Below are 20,832 nucleotides of genomic sequence, written 5' to 3'. Positions count from 1 at the left end.
GTTTCTCTGGTCCTCACCATCATTTACACAGCACAGGGATATGATTTATGAATTGACACGTGCAGTGGTGTCCTCATGTTTCAGCCTCAACAATAAAGGTTCATAATGCAGCACAGCACATCTCTGGTTTCAGGCTGTTCAGTCCTACATTGTGCTCTTTATGTCACACATAACTCCAGAGTCTGTCCCATGTGGCTGCTCACAGGGGGAGCTACAACACATATTACCACAGCACATATTTTTCTCTGCTCCGACGCCATTCTAATTGCTTTTCTGAGAACAGCATGTCCCAAATATCAAACTTTTATGGCGCAGAGACGGGGCTCACTTACAATCAATGTGAAGAACAAAAGCTCTAGACTCCATATGGTGGATCAGAATGAAATGGATTCCTGCATCAGGCAGGGTGGTTGCACATTGGTAATAGTCATAGAGAAAAATACTGAAACTGCATTTGGTCTCATGGCCAGCATCTAAGTTTTAATAAGGCAATTATTATTAATTGATAAAGCTAATTTCATACATAGAGGTAGTGACATTGAGAACTATGCAGAAACAAAGAGAAATTGTTAGAAAATCAAAAAGCAATATTCAAAACATGCTGCATGAACTTCTCCTTGGTTAAGCTTGTTCAGACTTGGCCATGGGCGCCGCTAGCAGACCACTCCTCAGTGACCTCAGAGCTGGGTTGTATTGCACTAACATGTCTGTTATGTAGTTGTGGCCAGCTCCATCAAGAGATTTAAAAATAAGCATGCAACTTAAAAAATTAGATTTAAGAACAGGGGTGATGCGGGCAGTCATTTTGGTTTTTGTCTGAACTCTTGAGGCTACATTTTGAATGAGTTATAAGTGCTGGATGGTCTTTTTAGGAAGTCCCATTAAATGTTCTTTGCAGTGGTGAAACATGGATCGATGAACTGGATCAATGAACTCTTTTAAGTGCATGAACTTCAGATGCTCTTCAGCTGGGTGATGTAGAGGGTTTCAGTCCAGTAGGTGGTCACAGCAGAAGCCTCATTACACCAGCGACTGTTCCTCAGTGTTTAGAACTGTGACCACGTTCAGTCCTGGTATTAGCATCTGTCCTGAGTGATCTGATCACAAGTCACAGGAGACGCATTCAGAACACCTTTTACTGCCAGATGTTAACAGTAGAGCCAAAAGGCTAAATGCAACCCTGCAGTTTTCCTGTCTTTTATCACATCTCTCTCCTTTATATTCCTGTCCCTCACCCCTCCCTGATTTCTTTTTCTTTTTCTCCCCCCCCCCCTCTGTTAGGAACACAAGGAGAGCAGCAGAAGTATGGATGGACCAGTATAAAAACTTCTACTACGCTGCTGTCCCATCAGCGAGAAACGTCCCCTACGGAAAGTAAGTACCCTTCAGTGTAAAACTTAACAGGTCAGGCAGACACATGTATTAATTAGTTTGCCAATTAGCCTTATGTCAGCTTGAAAAAAAAAGTCAGTAACCGCCTTTATTGAAGTGACACGAGGCAGTTAATGTGGCTGGAAGGACTGCAAGAGGTCGCTGCCTGATTTACATTGATCAAAAGACTGCTGTATTATTTGATGTGCTGAGGGGATTAGTGTGAAATTACTGCAGCACAGGGCAAAGTGAAAGGACATGATGGACATGAGCGGCTCCACTAAAAAGAAGCAAGGATCAGATGGCAAAGCTCCATGAGAATGGAGGATTCAGTGAATTACATTGCAGTGTTTTCGAGTTTTTAGTCTTTTGTCCTCCTTGGACGTGTTCCTTATTTCCAAGGTAATCTGCGTAAAATCTCACTGCTTCTTTGTGTCCCTTCACACATCCAGAAGGGTTTTCACAACAACAAGCACTCTCACATTCAGACAGTGTAGTGAGACAGAGATAAAAAAAAAATATGCTGAGATGTATGACCTTGTGGAAACACTATTGTCATGTCCCTACGGTGCTGGCCAAATCTGTTATTTTCCCTGCAAAACAGCCGCCTCAGATGTACACTGGGCCTCCTCTTGCTGCCCTCACAGAATCACTGAGCAGGGCTATAATTCAGTCAAACTTCAGAGACGCACTGGAAACCACAAGTGATCAACCCTCTCATTCCCTCTCTGTCTCTTCCTCTCATTCAGCATCCAGAGTCGTTTGGAGATGAAGAAGAGATTAGGCTGCCAGCCATTTAAATGGTACCTGGATAATGTCTACCCTGAACTGAGGTGAGAAAATGAAAGCATTTAATGTCATATGGACGGGTGCATGGAATTATATACATACATATCATTATATATTGAGACACAAATTACACAGAGGAACACCCATTGTACTTTCCTACTTGTGATCGACAAACGTGGCTCTTTTCATTCTCGGTCACCACACACCCACCATTTCCTGCTACTCACAATAAAGCCTTAATATATTTATAGAGCTGATGCAAGCATGATACAGTGGAAAAAAACAATCAAACAACCCTGTGTGTGTTTGTGTGTGTGTTCAGGGTCCCAGATCACCAGGACATAGCGTTTGGAGCCTTGCAGCAGGGAGGAAACTGTCTGGACACCCTGGGTCATTTTGCTGACGGGGTGGTGGGCGTCTATGAGTGCCACAACGCTGGTGGGAACCAGGTAGCGTTACAACGACAACACACACAGGTCAGCTTGTCTAGTCCTTGCTCTAGAGACACCTGGGTGGCAGGAGGTGGCACTTGTGGTGAGACTACATGGGGTATGTCCGATGATTTGGCTATATTCGGCCGAATGTTACAGAGTTTGAATTGGAAGTCAGGTGGAACTGAGAACAAAGTTAGCCCCACTTTAAGATCCCCTTATCCTAAAATGAATAGAAAGTCAGTAATACATGAAAGCTGTCTATTAGTTCAGCTGCAAACTACAAAATACAGTTCAACACTCACAGAATTCCTTAGAGAAAGTGTTCTTTCTTGGCGCTTTTACAATGTAGAGGGTGTCCAGTGTGCATCTGTGTGTGTGCTCAATGTTCATGCATACTTGTGTTTGTGTGGTGTGAGGTTTTCCTTTTCCTGAAATAGAACGGCAGGTGTAGAGGGAGAAACACGGACATCGACCTTACATGTCACATGTTTACTGTCACCTTTCAGTTCCTGCCACAGAAGCAGTTTTGTAGTTTTAACAACAAACCTGTGCTGTTCCCACTCCAGTTGTTTTACGTTGACTGCAGCTCAGATGAATGGAAACGCCCTGTTTCATTGAAATCATGTAAATAGCAATACGGTTTCTTTGGACAACTTGTTCTGATGGAATGTCTTGATGGATTCCTTTAATTTGTTCATGTTAAGAGTGGGGTCTTATGTTTTACTTCATTACTTCATCAATCTGATGAAGACGTGCCAAGTTGGACCTCGATTTGCATCTACTCCAGAGCCGTGTTATACTATGATATAAAACAACAGATCAGGACAGATCTTACTTGGATTATTTGAGAATGCTTGGATCAGAACATCCCTACCAGTGTGCAGACAGAGACGTGGATGCATTGAAAGATATATATTCCTGTGTCTATTTTGTGAAGGAATGGGCCCTGACCAAGGACAAATCAGTTAAACACATGGACTTGTGTCTCACTGTGGTGGACAGAACCGCCGGTTCCCTCATCAAACTACAAGGCTGTCGAGAGAATGACAGCAGACAGGTACAGACGCTGAGCAGCTTCTCTTTCCTGCAAGACAAAAGAAAAGCTGAAGGACATTTGTGACCTGTGTGTGTGTGTGTGTGTGTGTGTGTGTGTGTGTGTGTGTGTGTGTGTGTGTGTGTGTGTGTGTGTGTGTGTGTGTGTGTGTGTGTGTGTGTGTGTGTGTGTGTGTGTGTGTGTGTGTGTGTGTGTGTGTGTGTGTGTGTGTGTGTGTGTGTGTTATTGTTTTTTTTTTCTCACCAGAAATGGGAGCAGATTGAGTCCAATTCCAAGCTTCGTCATGTGGGCAGTAACCTCTGTCTGGACAGCCGCAGTGCCAGGATGGGTGGACTCACCTTGGAGGTCTGCAGCCCAAGCCTCAACCAGCAATGGAAGTTCACCCTCAATTTACAATCATAGGGGGTGCTGCAGTCCCCAGGCAGAGTTGGATCTTGAATAGAGACCCCAACAAACTCTGAGACACGGGTTAGAAGATGGACTTGAAGGAGAAAGACTAGCTCAATGGATAAAAATGGATTTTTGCTCCTCAGAGGTACAGCCTGTCATGCACCCCTCACCCCTAACTCTCCCCCACCAAAAAAAAAAAAAAAAACGAACATGAGCCACACACCTGGGGGGAGGGGCTTGCAGACCATTACCGGAGTAAACGGGAATCTGTCTGTGCTTCATGATGAGGATAAAAGCGATGAAGAGGCTTCCCACCCAAACCACATACCTCAGTGTTTTTCCATTGATGGTTCCAGAAGCAAATGTTGAGTGAATTCCTTTTTTTGATTTTACATTATTCAATTCTGGGGAAATAGGAATCTTTGACATTTTTATTTGTAATTGTTTTATTTCATTATTATTAATATTTTTTATGCCTTGGTCTTAATTCTTGACGGGGAGCTTTTTTTCTTTTGGAAGAATGGGATGTTGGCTGTTGTTGTTGTTGCTCCTCTCCGGTGCTCTCTCATTGGTTTTCCACACTGAACTCGAGCCCAGAGCGGCAGATGGAGGCTTCAGGTTGTAGTTTTTTGATGAAAGTTTGGATGAAGGGAGGAAACGGACTCGATTCTTTGAGCTTTTCTTCTTGTTTACTTTCATTGATTCACAGGATCAACAGAAAAAAAAGAGACTAGGTGGAGAGATTACGATGTGTACTTTCTTGTCTCCTGTGCCGTTTCTTTCCTACAGGTTGTTCCTTGAGGCGGGGGGAGCGGTTCAGGGCAAAGCTTCTGTACTTTGGACTGGGCCTGACACTGGAACAACCGTTCCTGAAACCAGGAAGTGTCTTGAAGCTCACCTTGAAGATTTTCTCTTTATGTTCAGGCTGTAGCACTGGCTGTTGCTTCACTACTACACCAGTTATGTCTCTATTGAAAAAACACAGAAAATAAGTCTCCCGTCGCTTTTTATTTACTTTAAAAAGAATGGAACCAAATTTCAAATGGATGTTTTATGTTTCAGGTGAAACAGAGGAGCGATTAAAATCATTTTTCATTAAATACTCTCGCTGCTCTCTAACTGCTTCCTGTGGGGCAGTTCAGTTTATAGAACTTTTTCCTGCACACATAATTGTCTTTGCATGTGTCTATATTTCCATTGTAGGAAGGTTACTGTCTAAAATCCAGGTCCAAACTGGATTTAATGTTGCAGCTTCTTCTCTAGAGCTAACAAGGTGTTTGTTGCAAAGAGATAATGACACAGACACCTAATATTTTACAAATTCACATGGACACGATTGAGGTGAGTGTTCATCTACATTCTACATGACCCTGCAGGCACAGGCATAGGAAAATCACCAGTGTCCACGTGTGGCAAACTTCTCAGAGGACTCATACTGTCGACCTGTAACAAGTTTTTTTTTTACTTTTATTTATTTAAAGGAGACTTAAGGAGATCCCTTGCTTATTCCAGCCTGTGAACAGAGGTCATGCTCAAACAAAAGCACCTCCAAAGCCCCTGACTGAGCTCCAACTGTGTGAAGTGTGCATGCACTCATCTTCTTGAAGGCTCAGAAAGCTGCATGCATCACCATCAAGTTCCCACAGCTGCACTCAGTCACTAGTGATTTGCATCAACATATTTTTTTTTCCCTTCACTGTAGCTGTTAGATGAGCCATCTGTTCAGAAGTCTAATACTGCAATAAACAAGGTTTCACTATGTGACGTACTCTGTTTCTGCACAAGGCGGCCCGGTTTTTCTGATTGCACGAGCGGAACTGTCGACTAAACGCTGACACGACAGCTTCTTAGTTTTTTGTTACCCGATTTTGGTACAGATTCACTTTACAGAACGTGTATCTGTTTGCAAGTCCTTTATCTGATGCCTGTTTTGCATCTTTTGCATAACTGCTGTCCCCTGTGCTCCATCATCTCTTCTGTCTCTGTCACTGATGAGTCATGATCTTGGATTTGGGGGTAAATTGCATTTGATTAAGTTCAGAGTGACTCATCGGTTGGCATCTTTAATGCAGCTACATACAAAAAACTCCATAAATATCCCTGAACAGATGATACTGTATGACAGATTTCATTCCTGGTTTACTCTAGAAAGAAGCTGGGACAGAAATCATTTATTAATGTGAACAAATCTGTTTCTCATTATTTCTCTTCCACGCACATTCACCTCCTTTCACCTTTGATTTTGTTTATTTAATTTTTATAGATAGATTTTCCAAACCTGACAAAGACGGCTGGTTGTGTTTGCTATGTTGTCTGATCCTTTTCTTATTTTCTGCCATGTTGTTTCCCTGGTTCTGATGATTGCCTTGTCTTAATGCCTGAGTGGCGAGGAGGAGGTCAGCTGAAATGTTTGAAAAGCTTATCCTGAGACTTGATAGGTCGCTTCATGAGGACCCAGGGTATGAGGCCAGATTCTAGATGGGGGGGGGGGGGGGGGCTTTTGTGTTGCCATGGGGATGAGACTCAAGGACCCAAATCCGGTTTAGGCTGTTGTAATGCTTATCAAGAGGTAGATATACAGTCAACTTTTAAAGTACTTTTTATTTTTTTCCATTCTGTTGGGAAAATAACAAATTAATCAGTTGTGTCTTAATTTACTACAATACACTAGAAAAGTTATACATTTACATAAAATGTACAACTAGAGAGTCAAATCCGAGGCTTTGCAGAACATGACACTTTAGGCTGGTTGCAATACAAATGTTTAAAAGATGGATCTCGCATATTACATGAAACGCATACACTCCTTCAAAGTAGCTGGAGCTTAATTTTAAATTTGAAAACCACCAAATTTATATTTTGTTTATTATATGGTTCCATTTTTTTTTTTTTACACATCAGCTGATTCTGAATTTGAGCCTCTTCGGTTGAAGCTATTATTACTGTTTTGGGAAGATCTGAAATCTGGGATGTTCTGGGAGTAAATCGGGTCCAGGGAAGAATCATTTTAAAATATTTAGTTTTCCTTTATTTATATGTGTAAGGATCACGTCTAAGAGTGTTACTGGGCTGGATGTACAAACGTCAAAGCCTTTTTATTTGCTATCATTGTGACATCCAGCTCTGGGATTGTAACAAAACCTCCACTGCAATTGGTTGTGATGCTGACGTTTTACTGACCTATAGCGCCCTCTATTGCCACCCTTGTGGTAAATGATTAGAGAACCAGGGGCGAAGGGGTGTGGAGGTAGTTAAGTTCTGTTGTAAAATGTACATCCAGAGATTTTTTTTTACTGATTCACATTTTCTTTGTCTTTCTTTACATTATGATATAACCTGTTAATTCAGCAGCCTTGCTAACCTGGATTCTCAGTGGCAATGAACCTGATTACACAATCAGAACAGGCACGACGACCACACTACACACGCCCGAGTGATCATGGCAGTACGGTCTGCAAACAGTGTTTCACATGTGTTGTTTAATGCCTTTTCTTTTCAAAACAAGTCTTGTGAGGTTGAACAATTTTGCTATTTTATTTTTATTTTATATTATTTTATATGTTAATACATTCGTAGAAGAAAATGACTTTAAAGGTCAAGCACCTCTTTTTGATTGGATGATTAAATGTTTACATCTTTAGCACAATGTGCCAAAGTTCCTTCCAGGAAGAATGAAAAAAGAGGGAAATGCCTTTGGGAAATGCAGAAATGGTCGTGTTGGGTGCACATTGTCCCACAGATTGTTGTTGTTGCGTTAGAGTTCAGAGGGCAGGATGTGTGCTGATCAGGTGTCAGATTTTATCATGGTGCAGGGTTATCAATGTCTGTAAAACATCTGTTAAGGAAATACTTGTTTTTTTTGTGTGTGTGATGGAAACAACGAAGAGCTTCATTCAAAGGGAAGAAGGATATTGGGATATGTCAATCTTGCAGTCAGACATTTTTATTCTCATTAAAAGAAGAGTAGAGTGACTGAACACCAGGGAAACGATCAACGGTTTATTCTATGAAATTGTTGTGTCAGCCTGAAAGACATCTTCCTCCTCCCAGCCCACCTCAAACAGAAGGGAAGCCCGCTCTGATAGGTGAAGAGCCCTGCACGGACATCAAGATCAGGACTGCTAAATCTCTGTCCATCTCTGTTTCTGAATGGTGTGGATGAGTCAGGGCAAAAGGAAGTCTTAATATGCACATACGACAACAAAGTGTAAAATTCTCATCGACCAGTAATGACTTAACAAAAAAACGACATGGTAAATATCAATTTAAGTAGGGAGGGAAATGAACTGATGGATTTAATGTTTTTTCTACGAGGAATGTGGCTTCATTCAATAATTGAATGACAAGGGTGTTAAAATAACGAGGTGGGTGATGTGGCACGAGGGGGTTACACATGTAAAAGTGTATATTTTTGTATATACCTACATCCGTGTATGTACAGTATGTACATATATACACAGTGTACTCAGCCGCGGTTCCTAGTTTTGTTGTCAGACTGTACAGCGCTTCTAACTGTTCCCTGTTTTATAGATACTGCAGAAAATTCAACTTTGATTGAGGAGAAATGATTAACTTAAATAAATGCATTTATATATATAAACTAAATGGTGTCTGGTGTTTTCATTGGCTTCAGTTTTGTGATGGTGGAAACTCCACATCAACCACAAACATGCCCACGGTGCTGTTTCTCTTAGTACACATCTCTGAATGTGGACTGCTTTGTGTAAATGATAGTAGTAACAATCGTCTTAAAACAAATTGACAAACATATATGTATAAAGCAACCGACAACGTGTGTGACAGAAATTGAATTATAAACACTCAATATAATGATGAAAACTAGAGTTAGGTCAAATGAAGGAATGTTTAATGGTAAAAGTATGTTTTAAGATTGGATTCAAAGGAAGCTACTGACTCAGCCTGACATATTTCCTCAGGCAGGGTGCTCCAGATCCTTGGAGCTCTTATTTCAAAAGCTCTTTAAAACCCTGTTGTATCCCATTGCTGCTGCTTAGTTCTCAAAATTGTATGACAACAGATGGATAATATTTCTCCTGGGTTACTAGGACAAAGGCAATATTGTTAATGCATTAGGCTACAAGTTACTCATTTATAATGTATAAACAGTATCTGTCTCAATAAAGTGCCCCTTATCGTTCTTAGAAATTAACAGTTTTATTGAAGCAAGTTGCATTTTGTACATCTGTACAGAACCACCACAATTCTATATAGAACATCATGGTCTGTTAAATTCAAAATGTATCAACCCAATGACCTGGAAAGCCCTCAGAGCACATTGACACATGGATCACAATAATTGGGATTTATTTTATGCAAACCAATTGATTATTAATTTTATTTGAGTATTAAATCACAATTATTTCATTGTTTGAGTATGTGAAGCAGGAATTTCACTCCGATTCCAAGTATATCTCTTGCTGTGTGCCAGGACCGGCCCTGGCAATGTTGGCGCCCTAGACGTGATTTCAAATTGGCGCCCCCCAACATACACGCAAACTGTCATGCATCCCCAAGAATTTTTGGACTGTAAACAGATGCGATCACAGGCTGACAAAATTGTAAGCTATAAAAAGAGTCTAAAATAAGCTTTACTGGTAGCATTTCATGTCATGTCGACAAAAATAAACATTAATGATGTCAACAATCGGGGGGGATTCTTACCTCTACATTGTTCTTTCTTCTCCTCTACTTTGCGGTGCTTTCTGAATTGTGCACCTCATAATTTAATCTTTTTTTAATTACAATTTCGGGTTGCAATTAGGGTTGTAGTTAGGGTTGCAATCAGGGTTAGGGTTGCAATGTTAGGGTTTGGGTTAATTCTATTTATTTATTTGTATAACTTTTGCTAGTTTTATGTTGTTGTTTTTTTATCCTAAGTCTTTGTTTCATTGCTAATGTGTTAGCAATGTAACCCTTATTGATCTATCTTATTTCATGTCTTTGATTTGATTGTAAATCACTTTGAGCTACATTTCTTATATGAAAGGTGATAAAATAAATAAAATAAAATGTTTTATAATGTTATTGTTAGTTTTCTGGCGGTGCTGGCACATTCATGTCTGGTTTGTCGCCTCTCCAGCAGGGGGCGGTGGGGCCACACCGCACCAACTCAGAGCGGCGGGGAGGAAGAAGGGGCTCAGGCTGACAGGGATCAGGGAGCTCTTGTCGCTGCTGGTGGTCGGTGGTTGTGACTGAACTGAGGAGCCTCGCACTGCTGGAGCCATGAAGAACGAAGGGATCGAGGGCATGGAGCGGTTCGTGAGCCCGGACAAAGGCAGAGGCCTGCAGGCGCTGAGGCACTTCGCGGTGGGGGAGCTGGTGTTCGCCTGCCCCTCGTACTCCTCCGTGTTGACAGAGAACGAGAGAGGGGCGCACTGCGACCTGTGCTTCACCAGGTAACAGCCCGCAGACCCGGCTGGGGACTCAGAGAACAAGCGAACACACCTCCGGGACGCGTAGCTACGAGCTGGTGGTTCCAGATAGTGGGAGGAAGGGGGCGGCGTGTTCACAGCTAACCTGGCTAACCTGATTACCTAGCTAGGTTAGCCGTTAAACCTCCGGACACCCTGCTGCAGACTTGAACTGGGTCAGTGCGGCGAGGCTGCTCCCCTGAGTTCCCACTGTCAGACGAGCACAGAATACAACCACACCAACTTATTTGATGCTTCCTATAGACTCATTGAGCCAATAATATTTTAACAATTTTCTGAATTTCCCACGGGATTAATAAAGTATCCATCTATCTATCTAAAATGCAAATGCTTACTGGTTGTTTAGGGAGCACTTGACTTATATTAATATGACATTTGCTGACAGCACTGCAGGTGTTCATTAGTTATTTTCCCCCCATAGTCAGTCTCCATGATCTCAGATTCAGCGAGTGTTAATTTCTGTCATTGATCTGCCATGAGAAGATCACAACATTTAAATGTCTATCCCATGCTTGCACCACCATGGGTGTGGAGATGATATGGAGGCTGGGCTACATGAATCCTGACACGTGTCCCTGTGTATAGGTAGCATAGACTGTATATAAAGAGGTTGGTTTACTGTTTAAAATAATGTTAAACTGCTCTGGTCCTTTTTTGAAGGTTTAGGTGTACGGCTTGCCTGCATGTCTTGTTTATCTATGATGCACTTTAACACACATGTTGGAGTAACAAGAAGTTCTCTGCCACACACTGTCGTCCACACACATGCCTCCTACACAAGTTGAGGTTGGTGGAGCAGTAAAAGGTTAGGGTGCTAAATATAGGTGTCCATTTTTCCCAAGAGAGGAGGAGCCAGGGGATGAGAAGGCCAGAGGTGCTTGTGTGCAGTAGTGGTGTGTGTTTACATTTCCTACTTTCAGTCAGTCGCTCAGACCAACATTGTGTGTATTGTCTTAGTGCTGGGCAATAAAACGATACTAGTGATCATCACAATATAATATCCCACGATCACAGTTTGTCAAAAGTTCATATATATATATTACATTCTTGTGCATTGTGTAAGCACACCTAGGAGGTATAACACAATTGAGCGACGTCATGTTTATAAAATGTCATTCTTAGCTCAGCTAAATAAGAGTTTAAAACCACAATGTTGATTTGAATCTATGTCATTTCACATTACATTTCAATTCTTCTTGTAAAACGTCTCATTCTGATGGTTGTAGCAAACAAACATATTGTGCCTTCTTCTTATTACAGGAGAGAAGACCTTTTTAAGTGTGGCAAATGTAAGCAGGCCTTCTACTGCAATGTGGACTGTCAGGTAAGAGTGACTCAATTAAATAAAGGAGTAGGACATGAAGATATTTTGTACATTATTTAAAAATAAATAATAATTACAGAACTCTTGTCCTAAAAACATCTGTATTGGACTTTTCCATTGGACCTTGTGGCAGTTGACCTATTTTTTGTCAGTTTGAGCTCTTTGTTGTATTAAAACATGAGACTTTTGCTTCACAAAACCATCACAGAGTAAACTGAAAGAAAAGTATTCACATGGTGTTCTTGTGACCCACTTTGGCAACTTGGACCAGAGGGCACTCAGGCACACTGTTGGTGCTATGACGATTCATTCCTGTTATCCAGTTTTAGATTCATTGCCCAAATCACACTCTGTGCACTGCAGTAAAAAAAATGAACTGTGTGTGAATATTTTACACATTGTGATCGTATAATTATTCTACAGCCATTCTATATATTGTTTTCTTTCCCCTTCAAACTTTCTGTCATTCTTCTGTTGAACAGAGTAACTTGTGATAATGACAGGGCGGTTATTTCTCTCTTCCTCTCTGTATTGATGCAGAGAGGTGATTGGTCCATGCATAAGCTTGAGTGTGTAGCCATGTGTGCCTATGGGGAGAACTGGTGTCCGTCAGAGACTGTCAGACTGGTGGCCAGAATTATCATGAAACAGGTAAAGTAATAAGAAAAACGAATAAATTATTCAACATCCTTTTTATGGTGAACAAAATGGAAAAGTTTAACATAACCAGCGAATGAAAATCAAGTAAAGTCAGAGAAGCAGATGTGAGATGCTATCAAAGCATAATTGAAATAAAGATAAGTGAGGCAAAGACATAAGGCACAACTTTGTTTATTATAAAAAACTGTGTACAAGTCTGCTGCCGTATTAATCTAACAAAGCATAATCAGAACATTAGGTCTTATATTACTGTTTGTGACACTGTAAACAAACATATAACTTAACTTAAATAAGTCAAACAAAGCCACATTAAATACTCCAATGCTCTAATCTCAGCTATCCTGAGTAAACCAAATGTTTTCTTCTTGTCCCAGAGAGTCACAACAGAGCGGACCCCTTCAGAGAGGCTGCTTCTATTCAGCGAGTTCGAAGCCCGTAAGTTTGTGAACAAATGAGCATGTATAGTTAATTTCACATGATCTGCAGCAGCGCTTGGACTTTTATCCCAAGCTTCTGGATGCTGTGATTTCATGATCACTCTCCTAACAACTACATCCACTGTGCCCTTGAGCAAGGTAAATAGCCTGTACTTCGTTTAAAGTACTACTACCACTACTAATTCATTAGCCAAAAGACACAACAAATCAAGACAGTGTTCCACCTCAGCACCCACTAAGTGTTTTCTCGGCTCCAGTTGGCATTTTCATTTAATTTGAGTGGTTGTTGAAGGCTCATGTGTGTCACCAGCGGATTGTCACAGAATTAACCTTCACACCTGCCTCTCATTCACACAAAGCAACTCAGTGGCCAGCTGCTGTCTGCTGCCACCAGTCAGTGTGAGAGTGAGAGTGTGTGTGTGTGACTGACGATGACACATGGCCTGTAGCAGCTGCATACTATATACTTTACACTGAGGGCTTGTTTCATGGAGCTATGTGGTAGACATCCATGGTAGTGGTAACAAACCAAACCAAATTCTTACTGATAATATTTTGGATCAGTGGGCAACTTCTGTGTTTCAGTCATTATCTTTTCATTATTGCTCACAGATTATAATGAGCTATGTGACATGTTTTTTTACGTAGCTGCTCCTTTTGTTGTTAAGAAGGTTTGCATATTTTAAAAGTATTTTTTAAGATGTTCATTTGTAAAAGCTAATGCTAAGAAAACACAATCTTCCAGTCACAAAGTGGTCTTTCTGTGGTGTTCTGGCATGTTTTTGACTTGTCCCCTCTGTCCTTGTCTTTCGGTCTGTGTCATTGCCTCCTCCAGATTTAGATAAGATGGACAGTGAGAAGGATGAGTTGAACCAGACAGACATAGCAGCACTGCATCACTTTTACTCCAAACACATCAGTAATCTTCCAGATGAGCAGGCTCTCACTGAGCTCTTTGCACAGGTAATGTTTGATATTATCTCGAATAATTTTAAATCAGAACGAAAGAATGTTTGTCTTGTTTTGTAGTTTCTATAGAGTCACACTGTATGAGGTGACTGTAGAACTGTGGTGACAAAAAAACTGTAACACAGGGTACCACTTTGTTTGTATGTATCTTTAATTATTTCTAAATGTACAGATGCCTCTTCGCCATTTATTCACAGCTTTTGTGAGCCCTGACAGTGCAGTTGGCACTGTGCGGCTATAATGCAGTCAGTCCCAGACAATGAGATTAAACGTCCTTAAGCAGCTGCCTGAGTCAGCTGTACCAGGTACTGCTCCTTCAGAGGGAGGGTTTTTTCAAAGAAGCCCAACATTGTTAAGATGGATTTTTCCTTAGATTTGAATATGTGATTTTTGTGCTCTGAAGTCTGAACAGAACATTTTCTACACATGAGCCTTCACTCCAAAACCCAAACTGAATCATAAATTTGGTGTAAGATATTTTGAATCGCTCCTCCATTCCAGAATGCTCGTGGTTGACTCCTTCGGTTTGTTTCATTCAAGTTGTGTGATTGGTTAGAAGAGTGTCAGAGGTTTTGCCTGTTACACAGACAGGTGTTGACCTTTCTAAGTCTATGAAAGGATGTTCTAGTTGCAACATACACACACATGGATAGACCCACTGTGGGCAAATATAGTATGGTCATGTGCCCACACTACTCCGACTAAAACCATGTTGAATACAACTTTCACATCTATCTAGTAACTACCTCTCTCCTCTTACCATCCTGTACTCACACATTACACACATTGAAGCCAGGGTCTGCCCCCCCCCCCCCCCCCCCCACCCACCACCGGCCTTGTCTGTTTAACAGCATTAAGCTCTTAAATTTCATCCGTCAATGCCCCATTCACACCTGGTATTAACATGTGTTTTTTGTGATCTGATCACGTCAGACCACATTCGGACGTGGTCTGGGCCACTTGTGTCCACATTCTTCAAGCAGTGTGAACGCAAATCCGTCCTGGACCACTAATGAAGGCGCTTATGATGTGAAATCAGACACATCTGTAAACTCAGACTTGATCATCGTTTAGACTTAACTAACACAAGCGTTATCTACGTGTGAACACGCGTACTAAACGCTGGCCACTTGTGATGGGATCTCTCAGGACGTGTACTTCAGCTTCTTGTTTCAGGCTCCATTTAATCTGCATGACTGGACTTTCTTCTCAGTGGAAGGGGTGTGATAGTAGGGTAGAGCAGAGGGTTGTACAGGTTGTGTTATCATATTACTCACCCTGCCGTTCTTTTTCTCTATCTTCACCTGTTTTTTTTGTGTCATCTCTCATGCTCGGTCACTCCTTTCTTTGTTTCTCCAGGTTAATTGCAATGGCTTTACTATAGAGGATGAGGAACTTTCCCATCTGGGATCAGCTGTTTTTCCTGAGTAAGTAATCCGAGTCTTCGCTTGATTATTGCCCTAGAGTCCATTCAGTCGTCATCACTTTTCTGATTTCTTAATAATTGATTTGACCTTTTGGGCTTCTATCTCTTCCTTCCAGTGTAGCACTGATGAATCACAGCTGTAGCCCTAATGTCATAGTGACGTATAAAGGCACAGTGGCTGAGGTCCGAGCTGTTCAAGAAATAAACCCTGGAGATGAGGTAAGAAAACGCAGGAATCGTTGGGCAAAATCATTCTAATAGAAATTACAGATGTTTATTTTGATTGATGTAAAATGGCCATTTAAAACAAAACAAATCTCCTAATCCATTTAACTTCCTTTCTCTCTCTATAGATCTTTAACAGCTACATAGACCTGCTCTATCCAACAGAAGACAGAAAAGAGAGGTTGCTGGATTCCTACTTCTTCACATGCCAGTGTACTGAGTGCACCAGCAAGTCTAAGGTACCTTCAGCTGTTCTTTACTGCATTTCAAACATTCTCTTAGAATTTGAAAAAGCTTTTTTGTTATATGGAATATATAGATTTGGTAAAACCTTTCATCTGTGATCTTATAGAATTATACAAGAAAGAATAACATTACCATCCGTCTCCTGTCTGTAGGAAACGCAGCAGGTTCATAGCGGCTGCCTTCACCAGTGTGGATTTACTGTGAAGGATATGTTACCAATAACAGTTTCTTTATTCTTGTCTTTTCATGTCCCTTTAGGATAAAGCAAAAATGGAAATCCTGAAGCTGAGTTCTCTGCCTGAGCCTGAGGAAATCCAGTCCATGGTCCATTATGCCAAGAATGTCATAGAGGAGTTCAGAAGAGCCAAACACTACAAGAATATCCTCTTCCTCTGACTATAATTGTGTTTTCCCCTTGTCCACTTTGTCTTTTCAGTTTTTCACTCTGTCTGTCCCTGTATCTTCACTCCTAAATAATGACAACCATCCAATTCCATGCCTCCCCTTCTTTTGCTTTATTCTCTGTCATTACTCCTTGACGCACTGGCACCCCCTAGCGAGCTGCTGGAGATGTGTGAGCTCAGCCAGGAGAAAATGGGAGCTTTATTTGCAGACACCAACGTCTACATGCTGCACATGATGTATCAAGCCATGGGCGTCTGTCTATACATGCAGGACTGGGACGGAGCCATGAGCTATGGAGAAAAGATCATTCAACCATACAGGTACATCGACTCACAGCAGGGACACAGTCGTTCGGCTACAATAGATAAATCAATTGTACAGCAACAGTTATGTAGACAGATTATAAAGCCCTGTAGACATGTTAAGTGGCTGATTTGGCTGCCAGTGTTGATTAGAATGTTATCTCACTTGTTTAAGGAACAGATATCGTTCCTTAGACATCTGTTAGTTTGTCAACATTTCTTGTAAAAGATGATATTCTAAACCACGTTTTAGTCTTTTAATAATTTCTTTCATATTCACTTTGTTTCTTAGATTAAAGCTATACATTTTTTATTTGCAAAGACAATTTGTTTCCCATAAAAGGATTCTTATTATACAGAAGTTAGTTAAGTGTGTGTTGCTTCACTGAACTCTTAAACATGACAATGCCAAACATATTTTTTCTTTGTGTAATACTACACTCAGCAACTTCTACTCCCGTGAATGGTTTATCTTCAAGTATCTTGTTCTCCCAGCTTCGTAGGTTTTGAACTTTTGTAACACTAAAATAAAATTATCATATTCCAAGCAGCAAACATCTATTGCTACATTGTTGGCAAATAAGACTCCCGTCTCTGAATTTGAATCCTGGACCTTTTTTACCCCCTATGAAATGTGAAGCACTGTCTGTGCATCTTAAGACTATCGCTCGAGCATTCATATAAAACTGAACATAAATTATGTTTTTCCTAAACAACTTAAGATCATCAAAAAGTTTCTTGACATTTAGTCCAACAGCTTTAGAGGAGATGTCAAATATGGGTTTAAGAAATAATGGAGAAAGATTTTTAGTACATCTGAAAGTTATTGAGCAGTAGAGCTATGTATAAGAAAGGCAGATGAATTGAGAGATTAAAAGGTGAAATTGTTCTTCTAAAATGTATTTTTAATTATCGCAGGACCACCTTGAACATGACCCTATTTATAGATGTATCCAGTTTCTTGTCACATTCACTGCTTACATTGTGTTCTCTCTGCAGTGTGCACTACCCAGCCTACTCGCTGAATGTGGCCTCTATGTATCTAAAGCTGGGACGTCTGTATTTGGGCCTGGAAAAGAAGACACAGGGAGTGAAAGCTCTAAAGAAGGTATTTAATTTACATCTGCTCCATTGGTGTTTTAATTGGTGTTTAGTTGGCGAGTGAAGCTTGTGTACAAGCTTTGATGCACCTATTCACACAACGTAATTTACTATATGTTGGTGTCCCCGGCTACATTACTGTTTTGTTTTATATAACTATATAATTTTTAAGTTTGATCAGTTGTCATGAAAGAGTTTACTCCACATTTTAAACCTCTCTTTTTTTTTCCTGTTTTCAGGCAGTGGCCATCATGGAGGTGGCTCATGGGAAAGATCACCATTATGTAGCGGAAGTTAAAAGAGAAATTGAGGCGCAGAAGTGAAGGAGGTGGAGCTGAAGTAGCAAAAAGATTAAAGACAGAGGCACTGGAATGAGGAACCTCTCTAAAAGCAACAACAGAATTACACATCACATCTGCATGGCATGCATCTTATACCTCTCTGTTTTTAAAACTTTTTTTCGCTGCCCACCCTCCTCTCTTCAGACAGCTTCTTATTTTCATATCTACCGTCATCATAATCACGTGGAGGATGAACACACCTGTATCTGCAGCCTGCCAAACCTCGACTTCAAAGCAAACAAATAAGGATTACATCTTTGAAGGTTATTTGAAAATAATGGTTTGTGTGCTGATGCTCAAAACAGGATTTAATACCACTAATGCTATTCAGAAATGGATCACAGCAGCTGAGAAAAAAGCTAAAGTTGCTGCATTTAAAGCTGCAACAAAGCTTTCATGAGACCAAAGTAAGGTCAAGTGAATCTTTGCCAAGTTTTTGTTTAAAAAAAAGTATTTCAAAGTTCAGTTACATCAGTTAAAGAGGGTTTTACTACTTTTTCAAAGCTAATGCAATTTAATTCTATAGAATATTCAGCAGCAGAGTTTCTTGCTGCCTGATTACTGCTTAAACTGAAAGAACGACTGATCATGCATAGAGTACTCTGTAGCAATGGAGAAGAGAATACAAAGAAGAATTCCTGAATGAATAACCAAGGGTTTGACTTGTCTTACAGCATGTTGTTATGTTTTTGAGAGCCAGGAGAAGTGTTGCATGTTCTATTGTTTATGTTTGTTTCTATTTGTTGTCATACAGGCTTGATGACCAAAGGGCAGCGGGTTTAAGTGACAAGGAACCAGCTATAAATTCTCTGTTCATAGTGTAACATTAAGGGGTGCTGATCAGAAATCAGTCACAGTGAAGACATAGATCCTGGATCAGAGCCCCTTTGCTCCCAGGAAATAAGGCGCAACACTGTAGCTTATGTTGCCTTTTGTCAAGAAATGCATCATCATAGCTTTATAGTGTTTTTTCTAAACATCATGAGTCCAGATTGTCTTTATCCTGAGAATCAATCATCTTAACAGCAGTGGGCGGAATATTTATGTGAACATATCTGAATCAGAGACATATCATTCTAAAATTTATCAAAGCAAAATATGACGAGATTATGCTCATTCTCATTTACAATTTCAGCTTTATAATCAGCATGAATACTTTATAAACATCTCCCTTTAATTTAGACTTTACCGGGATTTATTTCGCACTCTTGTAAGATGAATAACCTGTGATGATTCAAATACATACAAAAGTATTACACTCAGCAGGAATGAGTATTTGTACATCTGAGTCAGTTACAAGGTAACAATAGGCTGTGATAAAGAAAACCATGTATATCGTTATATTCAACCCCGATCAGGACGTCATAAGTGGGAGGTGGAACAGTTATGGGTCATGACACTGCATTAGTTTTTCTACTGTAAATTTGAGCAGCGTATTAAAATGTCAAGTTAAAAGCAGCTGAACATGCTGTCTAACGTCAATGGTTTAGACCTAAAGACTAAGCATGCAATGTGTGAAGGAGGCTTTAAAACTATGAAACTTAAGGCAATACAAACGATCATCACCTGGGCCTTATGTAAAGATTCTTGCACTCAAATTTTGCACAATTTTGTGAGTAAGAAGAGATGGGAAAAATGTGTAAGCACATTTTGTTCCGAGTTACTTTTTCATGTCAGTAGACAGTTGACTTTGATCCTTGAAACTGCAGTGTTCACACCATTCACTGCCAGAGGAACTAATGTTAGATCTGATTTCATCTTTGCTTGAAAACCTGTAGCTCCCCCCTGTGTTTACTATGGATGCAGCTGTATGCACCACATGATCGTGGGTTACTGAGGGCTGGAGATAAGCTCATTCTTCTGAGTTGTCTGTTGTCATATTTGTAGCAACTCCGACACAGGTGACCAGCTCTGGCACCTGCACCAATGCATCTGGATGGTGCCTGCCTTACAGCATAGGTCATCCAAAAGCACCACCGGGGCAGTGCAAGTGGTACAAGATTTATTTAATTTTTCCTGAAATGTCCACAGATAAAAGCTATGGTGCAAGGATTTAGAGCATTGAATTCCATACTCGAGCTGCATGTAGAAAACCAGGTGAAAACAGATCTCTGAAATGAACTGTTCATTTATCAGGCATGTAATTTATTCTACTGTTATGCATAACTAAAGTCTGAGACTCTTGATTCTTTCTGTACCATGTCAATGGAACTCAATAAATAACATTAGGAAAGTAGCTACCGATGCTTATTTATTCACTTGAAATATGATTTACAGAATTTGATGCTCCTGCAGTTCCTCATCAGCAGTTCATGTCACAGGTCCATCTTAGATCTGTATTTCATGATCATCTCAAGAACAAGGCCAACAGACAACATATTTGGGGTATAGGTTCAAACCTGTTTGAATGCAGTTTATGGTTCAAACGAGTGATAGTGCTGCTGAGATATATCAGGCCTGAAATCATAGGCTGAACATTAATTCTGTAAATCTGTAAGAGTTCAGTACACTAATGACACATTCTCAAGATGATAGATATGCTGTTAATTTAAGATTGTCTGATCCTTTAAGAGATAAAAAAAACCTGCGTCTATAATTAATAGTGCCTGATACATTTTGAGATTTAAGATGTGCACAGAAGATGCATGTAAAAACTTCCATATAGCCTAGTGCCAAAGTAAAGATGAGATAAGATACAATGAGATCGAACTTATTAATCCCAAATAAAAAATAAAGAAATGTATCTTTGGAACTCTTAAATGCACTGGTCATCTCTTACTCTTCATATTTTTACACTTCACTTATATTTGATACTATTTCAATGCAATACGATCACACACGCGCACACATGCACGGTGGGATTCATGAACTCCTGATGTGACGTTTTGAACAGTTTACTGTTACTT

At 40.4% G+C, this 20,832-nt stretch overlaps 2 protein-coding genes across 4 annotated transcripts in view; both read left to right on the top strand.

Moving 5' to 3' along the window:
* galnt2 (UDP-N-acetyl-alpha-D-galactosamine:polypeptide N-acetylgalactosaminyltransferase 2) overlaps nt 1-5,799 on the top strand; it is a 47,896-nt gene extending 42,097 nt beyond the window's left edge. For 2 of the 3 annotated variants that reach the window (XM_062386969.1, XM_062386961.1), the window contains exons 12-16: nt 1,282-1,374; nt 2,121-2,204; nt 2,483-2,636; nt 3,532-3,651; nt 3,895-5,799. In XM_062386969.1, coding sequence (XP_062242953.1) covers nt 1,282-1,374; nt 2,121-2,204; nt 2,483-2,636; nt 3,532-3,651; nt 3,895-4,050 — 607 coding nt within the window. In that variant the 3' untranslated portion in view covers nt 4,051-5,799. The remainder of the gene's footprint in view (nt 1-1,281; nt 1,375-2,120; nt 2,205-2,482; nt 2,637-3,531; nt 3,652-3,894) is intronic. The other variant, XM_062386977.1, reaches the window with a different exon arrangement.
* Nucleotides 5,800-10,169: 4,370 nt separating this feature from the next.
* Nucleotides 10,170-20,162, top strand: smyd2a (SET and MYND domain containing 2a). The gene is made up of 12 exons (XM_062386948.1): nt 10,170-10,454; nt 11,751-11,814; nt 12,355-12,465; nt 12,849-12,909; nt 13,747-13,874; nt 15,240-15,307; nt 15,423-15,525; nt 15,660-15,770; nt 16,036-16,156; nt 16,328-16,502; nt 17,484-17,592; nt 17,825-20,162. The coding sequence occupies exons 1-12, from the start codon at nt 10,282-10,284 to the stop codon at nt 17,906-17,908; spliced, it is 1,308 nt and encodes a 435-aa protein (XP_062242932.1). The 5' UTR covers nt 10,170-10,281; the 3' UTR covers nt 17,909-20,162.
* The last annotated feature ends 670 nt before the right edge of the window (nt 20,163-20,832 follow it).

Source organism: Platichthys flesus, chromosome 1, assembly GCF_949316205.1.
Source record: "Platichthys flesus chromosome 1, fPlaFle2.1, whole genome shotgun sequence".
NCBI classification, from domain to species: domain Eukaryota; kingdom Metazoa; phylum Chordata; class Actinopteri; order Pleuronectiformes; family Pleuronectidae; genus Platichthys; species Platichthys flesus.
The sequence above is the reverse complement of the archived record's forward strand: the minus strand, read 5'-3'. Positions and strand labels throughout refer to the sequence as shown.

Excerpts from the sequence above, each read along its gene's own strand:
- smyd2a (XM_062386948.1), top strand. The coding sequence starts at position 10,282 with ATGAAGAACGAAGGGATCGAGGGCATGGAGCGGTTCGTGAGCCCGGAC. Across the intron at positions 12,466-12,848 it reads CCAGAATTATCATGAAACAG|AGAGTCACAACAGAGCGGAC; the intron begins GTAAAGTAATAA and ends TTCTTGTCCCAG. Across the intron at positions 17,593-17,824 it reads GAGTGAAAGCTCTAAAGAAG|GCAGTGGCCATCATGGAGGT; the intron begins GTATTTAATTTA and ends TCCTGTTTTCAG.